Source organism: Mobula birostris, chromosome 4, assembly GCF_030028105.1.
Source record: "Mobula birostris isolate sMobBir1 chromosome 4, sMobBir1.hap1, whole genome shotgun sequence".
NCBI lineage: Eukaryota > Metazoa > Chordata > Chondrichthyes > Myliobatiformes > Myliobatidae > Mobula > Mobula birostris.
Window position 1 is genome coordinate 109,182,717 of NC_092373.1, and position 17,796 is coordinate 109,200,512.

A 17,796-nucleotide genomic window follows, 5' to 3' on the forward strand; every position below is an offset into this window, starting at 1 on the left:
CTCGAAGGGCCGAATGGCCTACTCCTGCACCTATTTTCTATGTTTCTATGTTTCTAACAGCCAATATTTTGTTCAAGAGGGCTTCTATCCATTGGGGATTGCCAAAGAGTTTAGAATCAGATCAAGATCACCACTTTACCGCACAGATGATACAAAATCTGATGAATCTCTTTGGGGTAAAACAGAGGGTCCATATCTCTTATCGACCCAATCCAGTGAAACTGTTGAAAACATGTACAGGACTTCAAAGACAATGTTGGCTAAAATGGCTGAACACCACATGGCCACATGGGTCAGTGTCATACCCAATGCCCTTATGAGAATCCGTACCACTGAATCTTCTTCAACAGGTTTTACACCTTTTATATTGATGACTGGGAGAGAAATGAGAGAGTTGGAGTTCCTGGTTTGGCTAGATTTATCAGAGCCTGATTATGATGGTATTGTAAAGGACAAATGGGTATAGCAATTAATCGACACTACTAAGAAGAACCAATGTGTCGCAGCCCATAATATGGGACAGAACAAAGAGCAAACTAAACATTATTTTGACGTGCAAACTTCTAGGGAGTTGGGAATACGATAGAAGTTTATGATCTCAGAACACCAGCCATGTTCTTTTACACCTGAGATTTGTCGGGCCACTTAATGTCATTGACAGAGCTAGTCCATCAGTCTATCAAATCCAAACTGCTCCTCATAAATTAGGTTGGTATAATATTAACCCACTTAAACCCCTTGGAGAAAATCATTGTCCTTTCGTAGCTGAGGTTCATGATTCACATTGTCAATGGGGTGCTCAGGATAGAAATGATGATACTTTGAGGTATTTTTCAGGCAAGGTGTCGATGCTCTCTCAGTGAGTTGGGCAACCATTTCCAGAATTCACCTGGAGGTTACAGATAGGTCACTTTATACTCAGCATCAAGAAAGGAGGGTTAAGTCAAGGCATTCATTGCAATAGTTCAAGCCATGCAGAGATAAGGGAAAAGCGAAACAGATGAGAGACTGCATTCTTCACCAGATCACCTGGAAATAAAGCAGGGAAAGGCAGGTTTAAATTTACAGTAAGCATCAGATGATTAAGTAAGCATGGAATCTGCACTTGATGTTTCTCCTCCTGGTATTCAGAAATGATAGGCATTGGAATACTGCAGATGAGTGACCTCATAATGGTCGAAAGGTCTATTGAAGGTTACATGTTCTACAATAAAGTGCATTATTGGCCAATGGTATATTCATCTAGAAAAGGAAAACTCTGATTGTAAAACCTCCACTGCCTTGCAGCCATACCAACCCATGGGAAAGGCTTCGGGAGTAAGCCCCGAGGAAGAAATCCAGAGCCGGGGTCCCTAAGGCAGTTTGATGTTGTTTACAACTTCACTCTGGTAACCTCTGCAATGACACTGGTGCCAAGCTGTATTGCTGCTTGCCCTTCCCTTGATCTACATCAGTGACGTGGAGAGGGGGAACCCACTGCCTGGGCAACAGCCGTTCGTCGAAGCTTCCCACCCAGGCTTGCACCCTGGAGAGTACACAGTCCACCAGAGGAGCAAACCTATGCTCCCTGGGATCGATGGCTGCCTACTACTATATTCATCTGGACTGATACAAGGGATGAAGATGATTAGGTTAGCTGCAGATGGACTATTCAAAATATTCACAGAGAAGTCTATTTGCGTTCCATCTGATGCCGTCATAATCATAGATTATGTGGATGAGGAAGATAAAATGGTAGTATGAGTTCTGAAGAACCGAGCGAAGAGTTTGGATTTCACTTACCAATCTACCTACTTATGCTATTAAATGGCAAAGATCTACAAAGGGAGTAGATTTGGCTTCCTGTCACCAAAAGACAGAATATTGGGTTTGCCCGAAGGATTTAGTTAAGAATTGGTTAACTGGTTCCTTATAACTGTTCTTTATTTATTTTGCTTGTAAATAGCAGGACATTACTAAACTTTGCTTTGGTGAAAGATACTTATTACATTACTACTTCAAACACACATTACAAGAAGGGATCTTTAATTTGCAGTTTGTTTAACTCTGAAGTTGTGGTTTCCAATGTTTCGAGTGACTTCATTTTGGCTGGACAAGTGCTACCCAAACCTGTTGTAAAATCATGTATTCACCTGAATATATATATCAATGATACTGCTGAGATTTTACTTAGATATGAACAGGTATCTACCGCACCTTCACCTATCCCTCAGTTTGCGGCACAGTGGAATGGTGTTATCAACCATGATGTAGCTATTATTTTGACAATTGTTTGAATTATCCAAGATTCTGGCATTTTCCTCTTTCCTTCTCAGTCCTGAAGAAGGGTCTTGGCCCAAAACGTCAACTGTTCACTCTTTGTCACAGATGCTGCCTGACCTGCTGAGTTCCTCCAGCATTTTGTGTGTGTGTTGCTTTGGATTTCCAGCATCTGCAGATTCTCTCTTCTTTGTAACTATTCAAAATTGTTTTGTCATACCCACCTTTTTGGAGTAAAGTTTAGAACTAGGCTGTAAATGTGAATGTACATCCTTGGATTTGTATTATTTTGCATGTTATTGTTGTTCTGCTCTTTGTTCTAATGATTATCCAAAGTGTTTTTCTGAGTGTTTTCCAATGGCAATGTAAACTACTTATATGGGTACATGCTCCTGTAAACGCCATCTCAAGTCACTTATTGATTTTGTCTAACTTTACAACATGATGTTGTTACTTTGAGTACAATATACCTCATTAGGTCTTACTTGTTGTTCTATATAGACAATAGGTGCAGAGGTAGGGCATTTGGCCCTTCGTGCCAGCACCGCCATTCACTGTGATCATGGCTGATCATCCAGAATCAGTATCCAGTTCCTGCCTTATCCCCATAACCTTTGATTCTGCTATCTTTAAGAGCTCTATCCATCTCTTTCTTGAAAGCATCCAGAGACTTGGCCTCCACAGCCTTCTGGGGCAGAGCATTCCATATATCCACCACTCTCTGGGTGAAAAAGTTTTTTCTCAGCTCTGTTCTAAATGGCCTACACCTAATTCTTAAACTGTGGCCTCTGGTTCTAGACTCACCCATCAGCGGGAACTTGCTTCCTGCCTCCAGCGTGTCCAATCCCTTAATAATCTTATATGTTTCAATAAGATCCCCTCCCAGCCTTCTAAATTCCAGAGTATACAAGCCCAGTCGCTCCAATCTTTCGACATATGACAGTCCCGCCATCCTGGGAATTAACCCTGTGAACCTACGCTGCACTCCCTCAATAGCAAGAATGTCCTTCCTCAAATTTGGAGACCAAAACTGCACACAGTACTCCAGGTGTGGTCTCACCAGGGCCCTGTGGAGCTGCAGAAGGACCTCTTTGCTCTTATACTCAATTCCCCTTGTTATGAAGGCCAGCATACCATTAGCTTTCTTCACAGCCTGCTGTACTTGCATGCTTGCTTTCAGTGACTGATGTACAAGAACACCTAGATCTCGTTGTGCTTCCCCTTTTCCTAACTTGACTCCATTTAGATAATAATCTGCCTTCCTGTTCTTACCACCAAATTGGATAACCTCACATTTATCTACATTAAAACTGCATCTGCCACGCATCTGCCCACTCACCCAGCCTGTCCAAGTCACTCCGCATTCTCATAACATCCTCCTCACATTTCACACTGCCTCCCAGCTTTGTGTCATTGGCAAATTTGCTAATGCTACTTTTAATTCCCTCATCTAAATCATTAATATATATTGTAAACAGCTGCGGTCCCAGCACTGAATCCTGCGGTACCCCACTGGTCACCGCCTGCCATTCCGAAAGGGACCCGTTAATCGCTACTCTTCGTTTTCTGTCAGCCAACCAATTTTCAATCCATGTCAGTACTCTGCCCCCAATACCATGTGCCCTAATTTTTCCCACTAATCGCCTATGTGGGACTTTATCAAAGGCTTTCTGAAAGTCCAGGTACACTACGTACACTGGCTCTCCCTTGTCCATTTTCATAGTTACATCCTCAAAAAATTCCAGAAGATTAGTCAAGCACGATTTCCCCTTTGTAAATCTATGCTGACTCAGACTGATCCTGTTACTGCTATCCAGATATGTCGTAATTTCATCTTTTATAATTGACTCCAGCATTTTTCCCACCACTGATGTCAGGCTAACATATGCCAGTATATAGTGTGAAATTAGGTAACTTTTATCATTTTTCACTTTTATGCTTTGGTACTGATAATATTGTTAAATATGCTGGTGTTTTGATATCCATGATTTACAGTCCATGACATTCTGTCAGCATCTTCATCAGTATCATTTGATATACTGTAATCATGAATGCTGGTGTTCCTTTTGTACTGTATCTCAGACATATAACCAGCAGTGTGATCCCCAGAATTTTAGTGGGTCAAAAGGGGGCAGATGTCAACCATGAAGGAATTAAAATTGAAAGAAAACATTGAATTTGAATGAGTCAAGGAGAGTGGAAGTAGACAATCCAATTGCCTTTGTTCTTGCCATGTGGGTGAAGGAATGGGGGCTGCCATTTTCTGAAGCTGCTCTGTAACCTCCATTTTGCGAGCTGTCTTGTAAACTGGTTTTGCTCAAGAATAGCTGCATCAGTGTTTTAAGGTGGACACAATGATGCTCCTGATAATTTGCTGATTTCCAAAGCAAATGATTTCCAAATTTGGAAAGATCATTTCCAAATAAGCAGTTATTTGTGGTCTTCCTTGGTATAATAGAACATGCAGATAATGTTTCAGCTATATGAGACCTTGGTCAGACCCCACTTGCAATACTATGTTCAGTTCAGGTCACCTCCCTACAGGGAGGGATGTGGATGCTATAGAGAAAATGCAGAGGAGGTTTACAAGGATGTTGTCTGGTTTGGAGAGTATCCCTTATAAGAATAGGTGGAGTGAACTTGGCCTTTTCTCCGTGGAGAACTTGGAGCGAGGGAGGTTGAGAGGTGACCTGATAGAGGTGTATAAGATGATAAGAGGCATTGATCGTGTGGATAGTCAGAGGCTTTTTCCCAGGGCCGAAATGGCTAACACGAGGGGGCATAGTTTTAAGGTGCTTGGAAATAGGTACGGGGGGGTGGGGGGGCTGTGGGAGAGGATGACAGGGGTAAGTTTTTCCACACAGAGGCTGGTAGGTGTGTGGAATGCACTACCAGAACTGGTGGTGGAGGTGGATACAATATAGTCTTTTAACAGACTCTTAGATAGGTACCTGGAGCTTAGAAAAATAGAGGGCTATGCGGTAGAGAAACTTCAGCCAGTTTCTAGAGTAGGTTACATGGTCAGCACAAGATTGTGGGCTGAAGGGCCTGTAACGTACTGTAGATTTCTATGTTCTATGCAGGTTTATGAATAATGGAAATTTTGTCCGACCTAAGTAACTAGAGCTAAGTAGCTGGCTGATTCAGAACAAAGAGACATTCATTATAAGGTGAAATTTAGAGAGGGTCAATAAAGCGATGCTGGCTCGGACCAGGTCTAATGGGAAGCGGACACATTAGCCAAAAAGGTCAGAGACAACGAGACTGAATAACAACGTCTGAACTGATGATGAGGCGGTTCAAATGCAAAGCAGACAGAACTCTAGAGATTACTGTTTCAAGGATGTCCACCCTGCCAGAGTCCGGGAGAAGGACCAATTATTTGGCCAATGGGAGAGCCGTTACTTCAGTGGGATAAATTGGAGAAGGGGTCTGAGTGTGTACTGGTACAGAGAGAACAGAAGAATTCATGTTTTAAGTTATTAGCCTGGGGACAATGCAGTTATGTTGAAGTTCGTGCCGAGACAATAAATTGCAAGGTTTGGTTGAGTAAGAGTTGTGCAGTGAATTACCTAATCTTGATCAGTTGATAATAGTCAACAACACCAACAATTGTATACAATGTGGAAAAAGAGCAATGGTGCTGGAATTAAGCTATACCTATACAACATAATAAAGAGTAACTCTTTGAAAAAGATGTTAGCATCTATTCTGAAGATAAATCTTTAATTCTGGAGATTCTAAAACTGGGTTGCTGCCACTCCACACAAGTGGTTGGGCTATTTAGGTAGCAATTCAAAAAGAATATATTTTAAGGTCATACTCACTCGCCCCTCCTTGCTGTACACGAGCAATTTATCTTGTTCCTTTGGATGAAACACCAGAGTTTCCACAGAGAAGAAAATTTGCTGCTTTTGAAAGTTCGCTCCCTCATCGGTACTCAGAAAGAGGCTTTGATCACGATCATTCATTGATGAACTCACAAGAATGACCTGAAATAGAACAAACAGAAAATGGATCACTTTATTGTGTAAACGAAAATAGTGGCCGAGCTAAGGAGTGTTTTTTTAACTCCGTGTCACCATTGGACAACATTGATATTGGGTGTGCGCTGTTGATGATCTCTTAGCTGTTATCAATGGCAGTGCATTTGTAGTACATATCGGAAATTAAACAATGTAACAGCAAAGAACGTGGCACTACATTGGAATCACAACATTGCCAATCTTCCTTAATACAGCATATAGGATGGAAGGTATACAGCTACTAGAAGACATGATGGATTCAGAAAATATCAGGAGCCGAGAATTGTTGAACAACTGTTCTCATTAATCCAACACTCTAAACTTTGTAAAACATGCCAGTCTGTGGCCACATGAAGTATAGACAACCTCTACTTAAAAGAGAACCTGTGTTCCTAGAAATCCGCCTACAATTCTACAGTTTTCTGTACCACAGCTGCTATTCATGATTGTGCGGGGGTGGGGGTGAGAGTAGAGGGGCAGGGGGCATTCTGATATACCTTAGAAATTTACAGACAAAATGGCCAGTGGCTGCATTCAGAGGCAAGCTGTTGCAGATAACTTATCACTTTCAAGTCTTTAGGTATACTCTTCGAGACATATGGAAAAATGCACTTTTGCACGCAAATAGGTAAGATAGTTGAATGATATAACACACAGTGAATAACAGTGCTTACACTTAAATTTGCTGGCATGCTTCAGATAGCTTGAGGGAAAATAACAAGGCAAAGTCAAAAAAAAATTACTAGATAGGAAAACAAATCTACTCCTTCAAAAACAGCTGCCAAATTATCATGAGTTGCAAAATCAAAAGTAGAAAAATGTATTATTTCTTTCACAGTTTGTGCTCATCTTTTCCCCACATCAATTCTACAAGAACAATTTTTACTTTGTTTCTCAGATTTTTGGGTAGTGATTTGTGAATTCCCCAAGGGCAAATTTCCATAATCCAAACAGCAGTATTGCATGGGTCACCTATATTATTAAAATATTATCTACTTAAACAGAGATGAAGGGAATTTTAAAGGAGAGAATGAGGGAGATATTGAAGCAAAGAGCATTAAGGAGGGATTCGAGCAGTAGTAAATCAAGGCAACTGGACTTGCTCTGTTGTCTGGAAGACGTTCCACCACTTATCCAAGAGGCTCCTTCAGTTCTGATCCATGGCGGGTAGTTTTTTGGTTTATAAACTCTGTGAAGGTAGAGCAATCACATGAGGGTCGTAGAGGTAATGAGAGGGTCATTAGTCTTATCTTTGCATGAATGGAGGTGTGAACTGTTGTTGAGACACCAGGGTAGAGATGTTAGGACTGCATTGCAAGTAGCTGATAGATGTCGTACCCCACCCCCTCTGTTCAGGGATGGGTTTTCCAGTTTGACAAAGATGGCTTCTATAACCCCTCTTTTAAATCACTTATACTCCCTGTCCAAAATATCAAAGGAGTGTCCCTTGTCCTTCAGGTGTAGATATTTTGTCAATGACCTGGGACAGAAAGGAGGAAAGCTTTCAGCTTTAGGAAGATACAGAGGGCCTTGTCAGTCAGGGAACAACGTGCCATATTGAGAGAACTTAATCCAACAAAGCAAGGAAATAAAATAAAATTAAATACTAAGATGTGTGGAGGTACAGAAGATTAACTCCATGGGTCCTTATAGGTAGGTAAGTTGGTTAAAAAGGCATAAAGAAAGCTTTCCCTTTATTGGATGAGACATGAAATATAAACCCAGGATGCACTCTGTCAGAATTTTATACTGTACATAGCTGTCCACAGGCCACACATTTCAGGAAAGATGTGGTCACACTAGAAAGGATACAGAGGAGATTTTTTAAGATGTTACCAGGACTGGAAAGATTTAGTGATGAAGAAATATTGGCTACCCTAAAGCTAAAGCTATTTTCTATGGAATGCAGGAGTCTGAAGGGAGTATGAATAGAAGGGCAGAAAATTGTTAATGCTGTAATCAGTTTTCATTAGCTAATGAGACAAAATATGTTTACATTTAACATAATTGAAAGAGTTTAGAAGGCAGGTAAGATAGAACACAGGACAGTACAGCACAGAAACATGCCATTTGGTCCACAATGTTGTGCCAAACCAGCTAAAAAGCAAATCACAAACACCCAAACACTAATCCCGACCTACACAATGTCCATATCCCTCTATCTTCCTCACGTTCATGTGCCTATTCAAACATCTCTTAAAAGCCTCCAATGTATTTGCCTCAACCACCAAACTAGGCAGTGCATTCATTGCAAGCATCCACCACTCTCAAAAAATGTACCCCCACATCCCCCTTGAACCTTCCCCCCTCACCTTCAATGCATGCCCTCTGGTATTAGATATTTGAACCCTGGGAAACAGATACTCTCTGTCCACTCTATCTATGTCTCTCATACCTCTGACAGATTTCCCCTCAATCTCCGGCATTCCAGAGAAAACAACTCAAGCATATCCAGCCTCTCGTGGTAGCACATGCTCCCTAAAAAGTCAGAATCCTGGTAAACCTCTTCTACACCCTCTCCAAAGCCTCAACATCCCTCCTATAGTGGGGTGACCAGAACTGTACACAATACTCCAGATGTGCTTGATCAGAGTTCTATAAAGTTGCAACATATCCTCTTGACTTTTGAATTCAGTGCCTTGACTAATAAAAGCAAGCATTCCATTAGCCTTCTTAACAATCTTATCAATCTGTGTAGCCACTTTCAAGGAGCTATGAACTTGGATCCCAAGATCTATCCGCTCAGCAACACTGTTATGGATCTTGCCCATAACAGTGCATTATCTCTTTGCACTTGCCCTGCCAAGATGCAACACCTCACATTTATCTGGGTTAAACTCCATCTGCCTTTTCTCTGCCCATATCTGCAACTGATCTATATCGTGCTACATTCTTTGCCAGTATTCTACTACACTGTCAACAACTTCACCAATCCTGATATCATCCACACTTCAGACTATCCGACCGAACATACATTTTATTTTGAATTTGCTTTTCAATACTTTCCCTGACATCTACTTTTGGAGCGATTCTTCGCCTAATATGGGAAGGAAATATTTTTCTTCTGGAGGAGATTGGGTACTGGAATTCATGAACTGACAGTCTTATGGAGGCAGAAACTTCCATCACTTTTAACATGTGCAACAATTTTTTTGAAGAGATAAGACCTACAGAGCTAAAGCCATAGAGTTATAGAAAAGTACAGCACAGGAACAGGCCCTTTGGCCATCTAGTCTGAGCTGAACCATTTAAACTGCCTACTCCCCGACCTGGAGCTGAAAGATGCAATCGAGTATCATTTCTTAATTACTTTTTGATTCTATGACTGTTGCTGTTTCCACCACCCTTTCAGGCAGAGAATTCCAGATCACATGCCATGAAAAAGATCTTCATCATGTCACCCTGAGTTTTGTGTCAATCACCTTAAGCAAGGAATCACTGAAATAGTAGAGGTGTATTGAATATTACAAAAATTACTATTATTTTTTACTAAGTGCTCGAGGAATACATGGCTCCCTATCTGTACTGCAATGTTTTACCTATGCCTTTAAGTTCTCTGTAAGAGCGTTGAGCGTTTTGCTGATCAGAAGCATCTTCTCCTCCTGAGTAATTTACAATTAAGCAAATAAGCCTTGACAGGATTTTGAAGTGCTAGCTCAGGTAATTAAAAACACTTGATGCAACCTTCACACTGAAAGAGCCTTGAAGTCGACTTGGTATTAATCATACTCACAAATCACTCATTGGAGACAATGGTCTTCACACAAAAGCAAACAATGATTGACAAGGAATACTAATTCTACTAATCTGCTGGGAATTAGCATTGTGAAAATGCAATTTGCCACCACCTCAAAAAAAGTCCTTGGCATACGGAAGTTTACACAGCCCCATTAGTTAATTTACAACTTTCTCACAGTGGGCTTTCACTTTATAAAATATGAAGACCAGAAATAATCTCCAGTGTGATTAAAAGTACCATTAGTCTTAAATTAACATACTTCAGTATCTCCAAAACTCCACGCTGTAAATCTACAAATTACAGGCTGTTCATTTACTTAACTCTCACTGAAAGGAATAAATATTTTGCTTCACACACAAAAAATGCTGGAGGATCCTTGTCAATCATTTTGCTTATTATGTCCAATAAGTAATTAAGATCCACACACAATTCAAGGTGGATAATCAGAATGTGTGCTATTGTCGCTGTGAATTTAGATCTATTTTTAAATTTGGGTTTTATTTATTATTATGAATGTGAACAAGGTGAAAAGAAACTCAATAAAATCAAATAATAACTACAATCAGAAGGTTATTGCCAGAAATTGAGAGCTTGAGCTCCAGGGAGAGCCTGTGGGGGTGGGTCTGTTTTTCTTGGAGCAGAGGAAGCTGAGGGGAAACCTCAATGAAATTTATAAAATCCTGAGCACTATAACAGCTTGGCCACAGATATTTCCTGGGATACGCGGCTATTAGAACTAAAGATCACAGGTTTAAGGTGAAAGGGAAAGATTTAAAGGGACCTGAGGTGTAAGTTTTCCACCCAGTCGGTGTTGGATTTATTTGTTTAATTATTGAGATTCAGTATGGAATTGGCTCTTCCAGCCCTTTGAGCCGTGCTGCTCAGAAACCCCCGATTTAATCCCAGCCTAATCATAGGACAATTTACAAAGGCCAATAATTGACCAACTGGTACATCTTTATACTGTGGGAGGAAACCAGAGCACCGGAGGAAACCCAAGCGGTCATGGGGAAAACGTTCAAACTCCTGCAAACGTGCAGTGGTGGGAATTGAACCTGGTCATCAGTGTTCTAACTACTCCACTACCGTACCTGCACCCCGCCACCCCCCGGTATAGGACCAAGATAATAGAGCAAGTGACCTCAGGTGGGTACAATTACAATTTTTAAAAATCCCCCTAAAAAGCAAAAACAGCTTTTAAAAATCTCCAGATGTTAACTATCCTTGCTTTGATGCCATTTGTAGCTTGAAATCATATTTTGCAAGCATGTACTTACTGTATATGACTTCCACCCAGTTGCACTCACCCCCTTCATTGCAAAGTGCTTTGAGAGACTGGTTCTATCATACCTGAAATCCTGTCTGCCTACTACTCTGGACCCCCATCAATTTGCCTATCGTACCAACAGGTCAACAGAAGATGCCATCCCCACGGCACTTCACTCTGCCCTGACCCACCTGGACAGCCCCAATTCTTACGTCAGAATGCTGTTCATTGACTTTAGTTCGGCATTCAATACTGTGATCCCCTCCAAGCTGATCGCCAAACTTCGCCAGCTTGGTATCAGCTCATCCCTCTGCAATTGGACCTTGGACTTTCTGACTAACAGACCCCAATCAGTTAAGTTAGACAACCTCTCCTCCTCCACTCTCACCCTGAACACCGGCGTGCCTCAAGGCTGTGTGCTGAGCCCTCTTCTGTACTCCCTTTTCAACTACGACTGCGTTCCTGTACATGGTTCTAACTCCATAATCAAGTTCGCAGACGACACCACGGTGGTTGGCCTGATCAGAGGGGATGACGAGACGACCTACAGGGATGAGGTCCAGCACCTGGCCACGTGGTGTGCTGAGAACAACCTGGCCCTTAACACCCAGAAGACCAAGGAGATCATTGTGGACTTCAGGTATGCTAGGAGCCACACTCACATCCCCATCTACATCAACGGAGCTGTAGTGGAGCGTGTATCAAGCTTCAAATTCCTCGGTGCCCACATTTCCGAGGATCTCACCTGGTCCCTGAACTCCTCCATCCTGGTCAAAAAGGCACAACAGCGCCTTTATTTCCTGCAGAGCAACAAGAAAGCTCACCTCTGTCCCAGGATACTGACGGACTTTTACCGCTGTACCACTGAGAGCATACTCACCAACTGCACCTCAGTGTGGTATGGCAATTGTCCCGTATCGGACCGCAAAGCACTCCAGCGTGTGGTGAAAACTGCCCAGCGGATTATCGGCACCCAATTGCCCACCATTGAGAACATCTACCATAAACGCTGCCTGGGCAGGGTGAAAAGCATTATCAGGGATGCATCTCACCCTAACCATGGACTTTTTACTCTCCTCCCATCTGGTAGGCGCTACAGGAGCCTCCGCTCCCGCACCAGCGGACACAGGAAGAGCTTCTTCCCTGAGGCTGTGACCCTGCTGAACCTCACATCACAGTGCTAAGCAGTATTACAGCCATATTGTACTGTCTCATATTTGTGTGTTGTAGCACTTACGTTTTATTTGCAGTTATTTTGTAAATAACACTATTCTTTACATTTCTGGTCAGATGCTAACTGCATTTCATTGGCTTTGTATCTGTACTTGGCACAATGACAATAAAGTTGAATCTAATCTAATCTATATTGCAAATTAATAGTCGACATTAACCATTACCAAAGGGAAACAGTTTCTGCAGGCTCCTAAATTATGGATGGTAGTGAAGACCGAATGATTTACAAAATAGAATTCTGGAAAGCAAAGCCAGTTTAAGGCAATGATTGCTCCTCCAACAGCTCTCACCCAACAAACTCTAACACTAAAATATATAACTATATCAGGAGCATAGGAACAAAACCACCAGCACATGTCCCTTCAAATCATATGTATCCTGACTTGGCAACACATTGCCCCTTCTTCACTAATGTTGGGTTTAGGTGCTGGGACCCACTGCCCTGAGCATTCAGCAGCACAACAACAATTTAAGGTGGTGGCTCTCTGAGTTGAGCACAATTAGGTATGGGCAATAAATGCCTACATTCTGATAAATGAAGTAAGAGGTGCAATAAAGGAAGGCAATGACACACACAGATGACCAGACTAGGAGAACTGAGACCCAGTTACCATGTTGAGTAAGTTGCAGAAAAATAGGAGTCGAGCTATGAAGGGATTTGAACACAGTCATAGGAGTCTTAAATTTGAGATATGGGGCTAAAATAAAGCTGATGTAGCTGTGTGAGGACATGAGGTCTGGGTTAGCAAGACAGTGCAAGATAGGATAGAGCCAGTGGAATCATAAGAGCTGAAAAGTAGATCACAGAGTAGCCAGCTTAATAGTGACATGATTCAGGCTGGAGATGGCAAAGGCATTTCACTGCCTCTCTCCTTGTATTACATCCAGATATATCAGATTCTTACTACTTTTAGCTGGAAGACTACAAGTATTGGATCTTAAAACATACACTTTACACAGTTCTAATGAACCAATATGTGTTCAAGAATAGCACAGCAATATTCCATTACACCAAGCAGCAAGCAAATCAAAAAGTAGACTAGAAATATTTCCCAAATTTAAAAACAGTTTTCGTTTGAAATGGGAAACACCGCCTCCTGTTGTTGACCCTGCTTTCTTGACAACACCTCACACTGGATAAATTTCACTTTCCTATTAACCTTAAGAAGTTTATATCAATTCCTAAAATGATTCATTATTAAAGGATTTGTAAGATTTCAAGAAGAGATATGTAAAATTATTAAAATAACTATGCAAGAGAGTTTGTAGCACATGGCATACATGTCTCTGCCAGTAAAGGTCCTACATGAAATGGCATTGTCAGCCTAAATCCCAGAGAATAGGAATGCAAATCAGAAAAATACCTTCAGGATCATCCAAAACTGACCACCTCATTACGGGTAAAAGTTTCACAGGACTGAATATCTATATATGCTCCTGTGCTTTGTTTAGGATAATATGTGATGGTTACTGGAAATGGCCATAATGTTGGTCTTGAGTTGTAGGAGACAAGTTCAGTTGGTCTGCGATTGGGAATAAATATTTATTATCTTCAGATTCTGCTCATCTCATTTACTCTCAGAGACACAGCAATCTGTGGAATTCATGCGTATCAATGCTTAGTCACCTGAGGTTATTAGTTTTGAAGATTTTGTGTTGTAAATTAGAATTGAAGACCACACTGACTGAAGTATTTTCCCAATGTATATATCAACCCCAGGAATTTCAGCTGCTTCTTCAACGCAGGGATGAACTTGTAGCTTTTAAGAAATGAGGAAGTCTTGCTGAATTAAATGCAAGGATCTAATTTATTTATTTACTTATTAACAATAGGAAAACAGGCTGCCATTTCATTTATTTTGCACAACTGTCCTACACCTACTCTGATTACACTTTTGTAAACATATACATTTTTAAAGTATCTGAAATATCATACCCACACAGAAGCCAATAACGTCAGCTAATGATGTACATATACACTTACTCCTTTGATTAGATCCTCTATGTATTTAGCATAGTCGCTAACAACATGCAACATTACATTTGACATAAATCATCTTTTGAATCATTTTAATCTCTAAATTTTCACACATCCCAAGGACTCAAGCTTCGCTACTCTGCCTTTTATTCGTATGAAATTGCTTTTCTTCAGGACCAGTCTTCTAAATGAATTTGATGGGATGAACTGGGTGACGATCCACAGAGACAAAGGATTCAACCAGTCCTTGACCCCTTACCCCCTTGCGTACCCCCTAATAAATGTACACTTAATTTAAAGCAATTCAACCTATTATTTACCCTTCCCCCATTTGAGTGTGAATCAAACATAATTTCACATTTGATATTGATGCACTTGAAAACAGGATGCATATTTGAAAACACAAACACGAGGAATTCTGCAGATGCTGGAAATTTAAGCAACACACATCAAAGTTGCTGGTGAACGCAGCCGGCCAGACAGCATCTCCAGGAAGAGGTACAGTCGACGTTTCAGGCCGAGACCCTTCGTCAGGACCCTTCATTAGTCCTGACGAAGGGTCTCGGCCCGAAACGTCGACTGTACCTCTTCCTAGAGATGCTGCCTGGCCTGCTGCGTTCACCAGCAACTTTTATGTGTGTTGCATATTTGAAAAGACTTTTTTTAAATGGGTGATCCATAACACAAAAACTCCATTCAGACGGATTTAGGCTTCTTTTCTGAAATAGTAAGATAAAGCTCATGAAATGAACCACCGATCATAGACAAGATGGGAAAGGGATCTGTTTCAGATTTCTTTAATGATTCCTTGTTCTTTGTAAATCATTGGTTTCAAAGCAACACATACAAAATGCTGGAAGGACTCAGCAGGTCAGGCAGCATCTATGGAACATTGAACAATACAGCACAGGAACAGGCCATTCGGCCCACGATGTTGCGGCGATCCAGCTAAAAAGCAAATTACAAGCATCCAAACACTAATCCTCCTACCTCCTGTCCATGGAGAGGAACAAGCATTTCAGGCCAAAACCCTTCATCAGCTCTCTTCTAAATGGCCTTGCATTGCTTTCAAAATACTTTTTATTCTTAAATAATTATGGAATTTGATTCACTGGTGAATGAGAGTGATAATCTGTCCTCAAGAGAAAAATGCCTCTCTTAATTTGGACAGTTTCACTTTACAGGTATGAGGACAGACCTTCGCAGGTTGCAGCTCAGTGCAATTCTCCACAAGCAACTCCACTCTATCACATTTCTATTCAACTATTCAAAGGATGAAGAACTGGCTAAGTTCCGAAAGAACACTTGCAGCTTCCTGGGTTTTTCCTAGTATTAGAAACCACTCCTGATATTGCCAAAAGCAATTCCAACTTGCCTGGGGTGCAATCCATAATTGAGGAGGGTTACTATTCACAAACCAAGTAATTCTGCAGATGTTGGAGATCCAAAAGAACTCTCACAAAATGCTGGAGAAACTCAGCAGGTCAGGCAGCATCCATGGAAATGATTAAACAGACAGCATTTCAGGCCAAGACCATTCTTTAGGACTGGAAAGGGAAAGGGAAGATGCTAGAGTTCTTCCTCTCCAGCCCTTTATCTTTCCTACTCACCTGGCTACACCCATCACCTCTTAGCTCTCCTCCTTCCCCTTCTCTTTCCCTCACTTGTTTATTATGGCTTCTTCCCCCCCTCCTGTCCAGTCCTCAAGAAGGACCTCGGCCTGAAGCATCGACTATTCATCCATTTCCAAAGATGCTGCCTGGCCTGCCAGCATTTTGTGTATGTTTCTATTCTCTAATCTGGTTTTGGTATTTCTGTTTGTACCTTAAATCACATGCCAAGATGCTAATTTGTCTTTTAGAAGGTAATGGTACTGGCGCCTAAAAGCTCATGACTCTTCAACTGAATGAATTTATTTCAGTGCTTTTGTTTCTTACCAATAAAGGAAAAAAGTCAATTAATTATTGTGTTTATTTGTCAATGGGCAAAGCAGGCAACTTAAAAGCAAACAACGTAGCTTAATGGAGTGTGTTCCTATGAGAAGCTAAAGCTTCTCTGCACAAGCAGAGAAACACTATCAAAAGCTCAGATTAACATCAGGAAACATAGAAACATAGAAAATCTACAGCACAATACAGGCCCTTTGGCCCACAAAGCAGTGCTGAACATGTCCCTACCTTAGAACTACCTAGGCTTTACCCATAGTCCTCTATTTTTCTCGCTCCATGTAGCCATCCAGGAGTCTCTTAAAAGACCCTATCGTTTCCACGTCCACCACCGCCACCGACAGCCCATTCCATGCACTCATCACTCTGCGTAAAAAACTTACCCCTGACATCTCCTCTGTACCTGCTTCCAAGCACCTTAAAACTATGCCCTCTCGTGCTAGCCATTTCAGCCCTGGGGAAAAGCCTCTGACTATCCACACGATCAATGCCTCTCATTATCTTGTACACTTCTATCAGGTCATATCTCATCCTCTGTCGCTCCAAGGAGAAAAGGCCGAGTTCACTCAACCTATTCTCATAAGGCATGCTCCCCAATCCAGGCAACAACCTTGTAAATCTCTGCACCCTATGGTTTTCACGTCCTTCCTGTAGTGAGGCGGCCAGAATTGAGCAGAGTACTCCAAGTGGGGTCTGACCAGGGTCCTATATAGTTGCAACATTACCACTCGGCTCTTAAACTCAATCCCACGATTGACGAAGGCCAATGCACCGTATGCCATCTTAACCACAGAGTCAACCTGTGTAACAGCTTTGAGTGCCCTGTGGAGTCGAACCCCAAGATCTCTCTGATCCTCCACACTGCCAAGAGTCTTACCATTAATGCTATATTCTGCCATCATATTTGATCTACCAAAATGAACCACCTCACACTTATCTGGGTTGAACTCCATCTGCCACTTCTCAGCCCAGTTTTGCATCTTATCAATGTCCCATTGTAATGTCTGACAGCCACTAACAGCTCTTAACAAATCAACTTCTAACTATAGTACATTCTTCAAGCTGTGATTTTAGGGATAAACCGCTGGCTAAGATTGTACTTCTAATTTTAAAATAAAGAGAAACCTCATATTTTCTGCTGCATGTGATCCATGGGGGTTTGCAAGCATCCTTTGGCAGCACATTTATTTTTGAGAAAGACATTCTAATTGATGGGAGGATATGTTGTGATGATATCCCCTGTAACTTTACATGTAAACAAGCCTCCCAAGTCTTCACAAAGCTGAAGCTAAAATACCAGATTAATCCAATTTGCTGAGTTAGAAAAGGGGTATGTGTCAGGGAAGTTA

The 17,796-nt window shown here is 41.5% G+C and overlaps 1 protein-coding gene across 3 annotated transcripts in view; it reads right to left on the reverse strand.

Annotated features, from left to right (window-relative positions):
- The window catches only part of sorcs2 (sortilin-related VPS10 domain containing receptor 2), a 729,701-nt gene that overhangs the window by 241,164 nt on the left and 470,741 nt on the right, over window positions 1-17,796 (reverse strand). For all 3 annotated transcript variants that reach the window (XM_072255908.1, XM_072255907.1, XM_072255909.1), the window contains exon 4: window positions 6,087-6,251. In XM_072255908.1, the coding sequence (XP_072112009.1) occupies window positions 6,087-6,251 (165 nt within the window). The remainder of the gene's footprint in view (window positions 1-6,086; window positions 6,252-17,796) is intronic.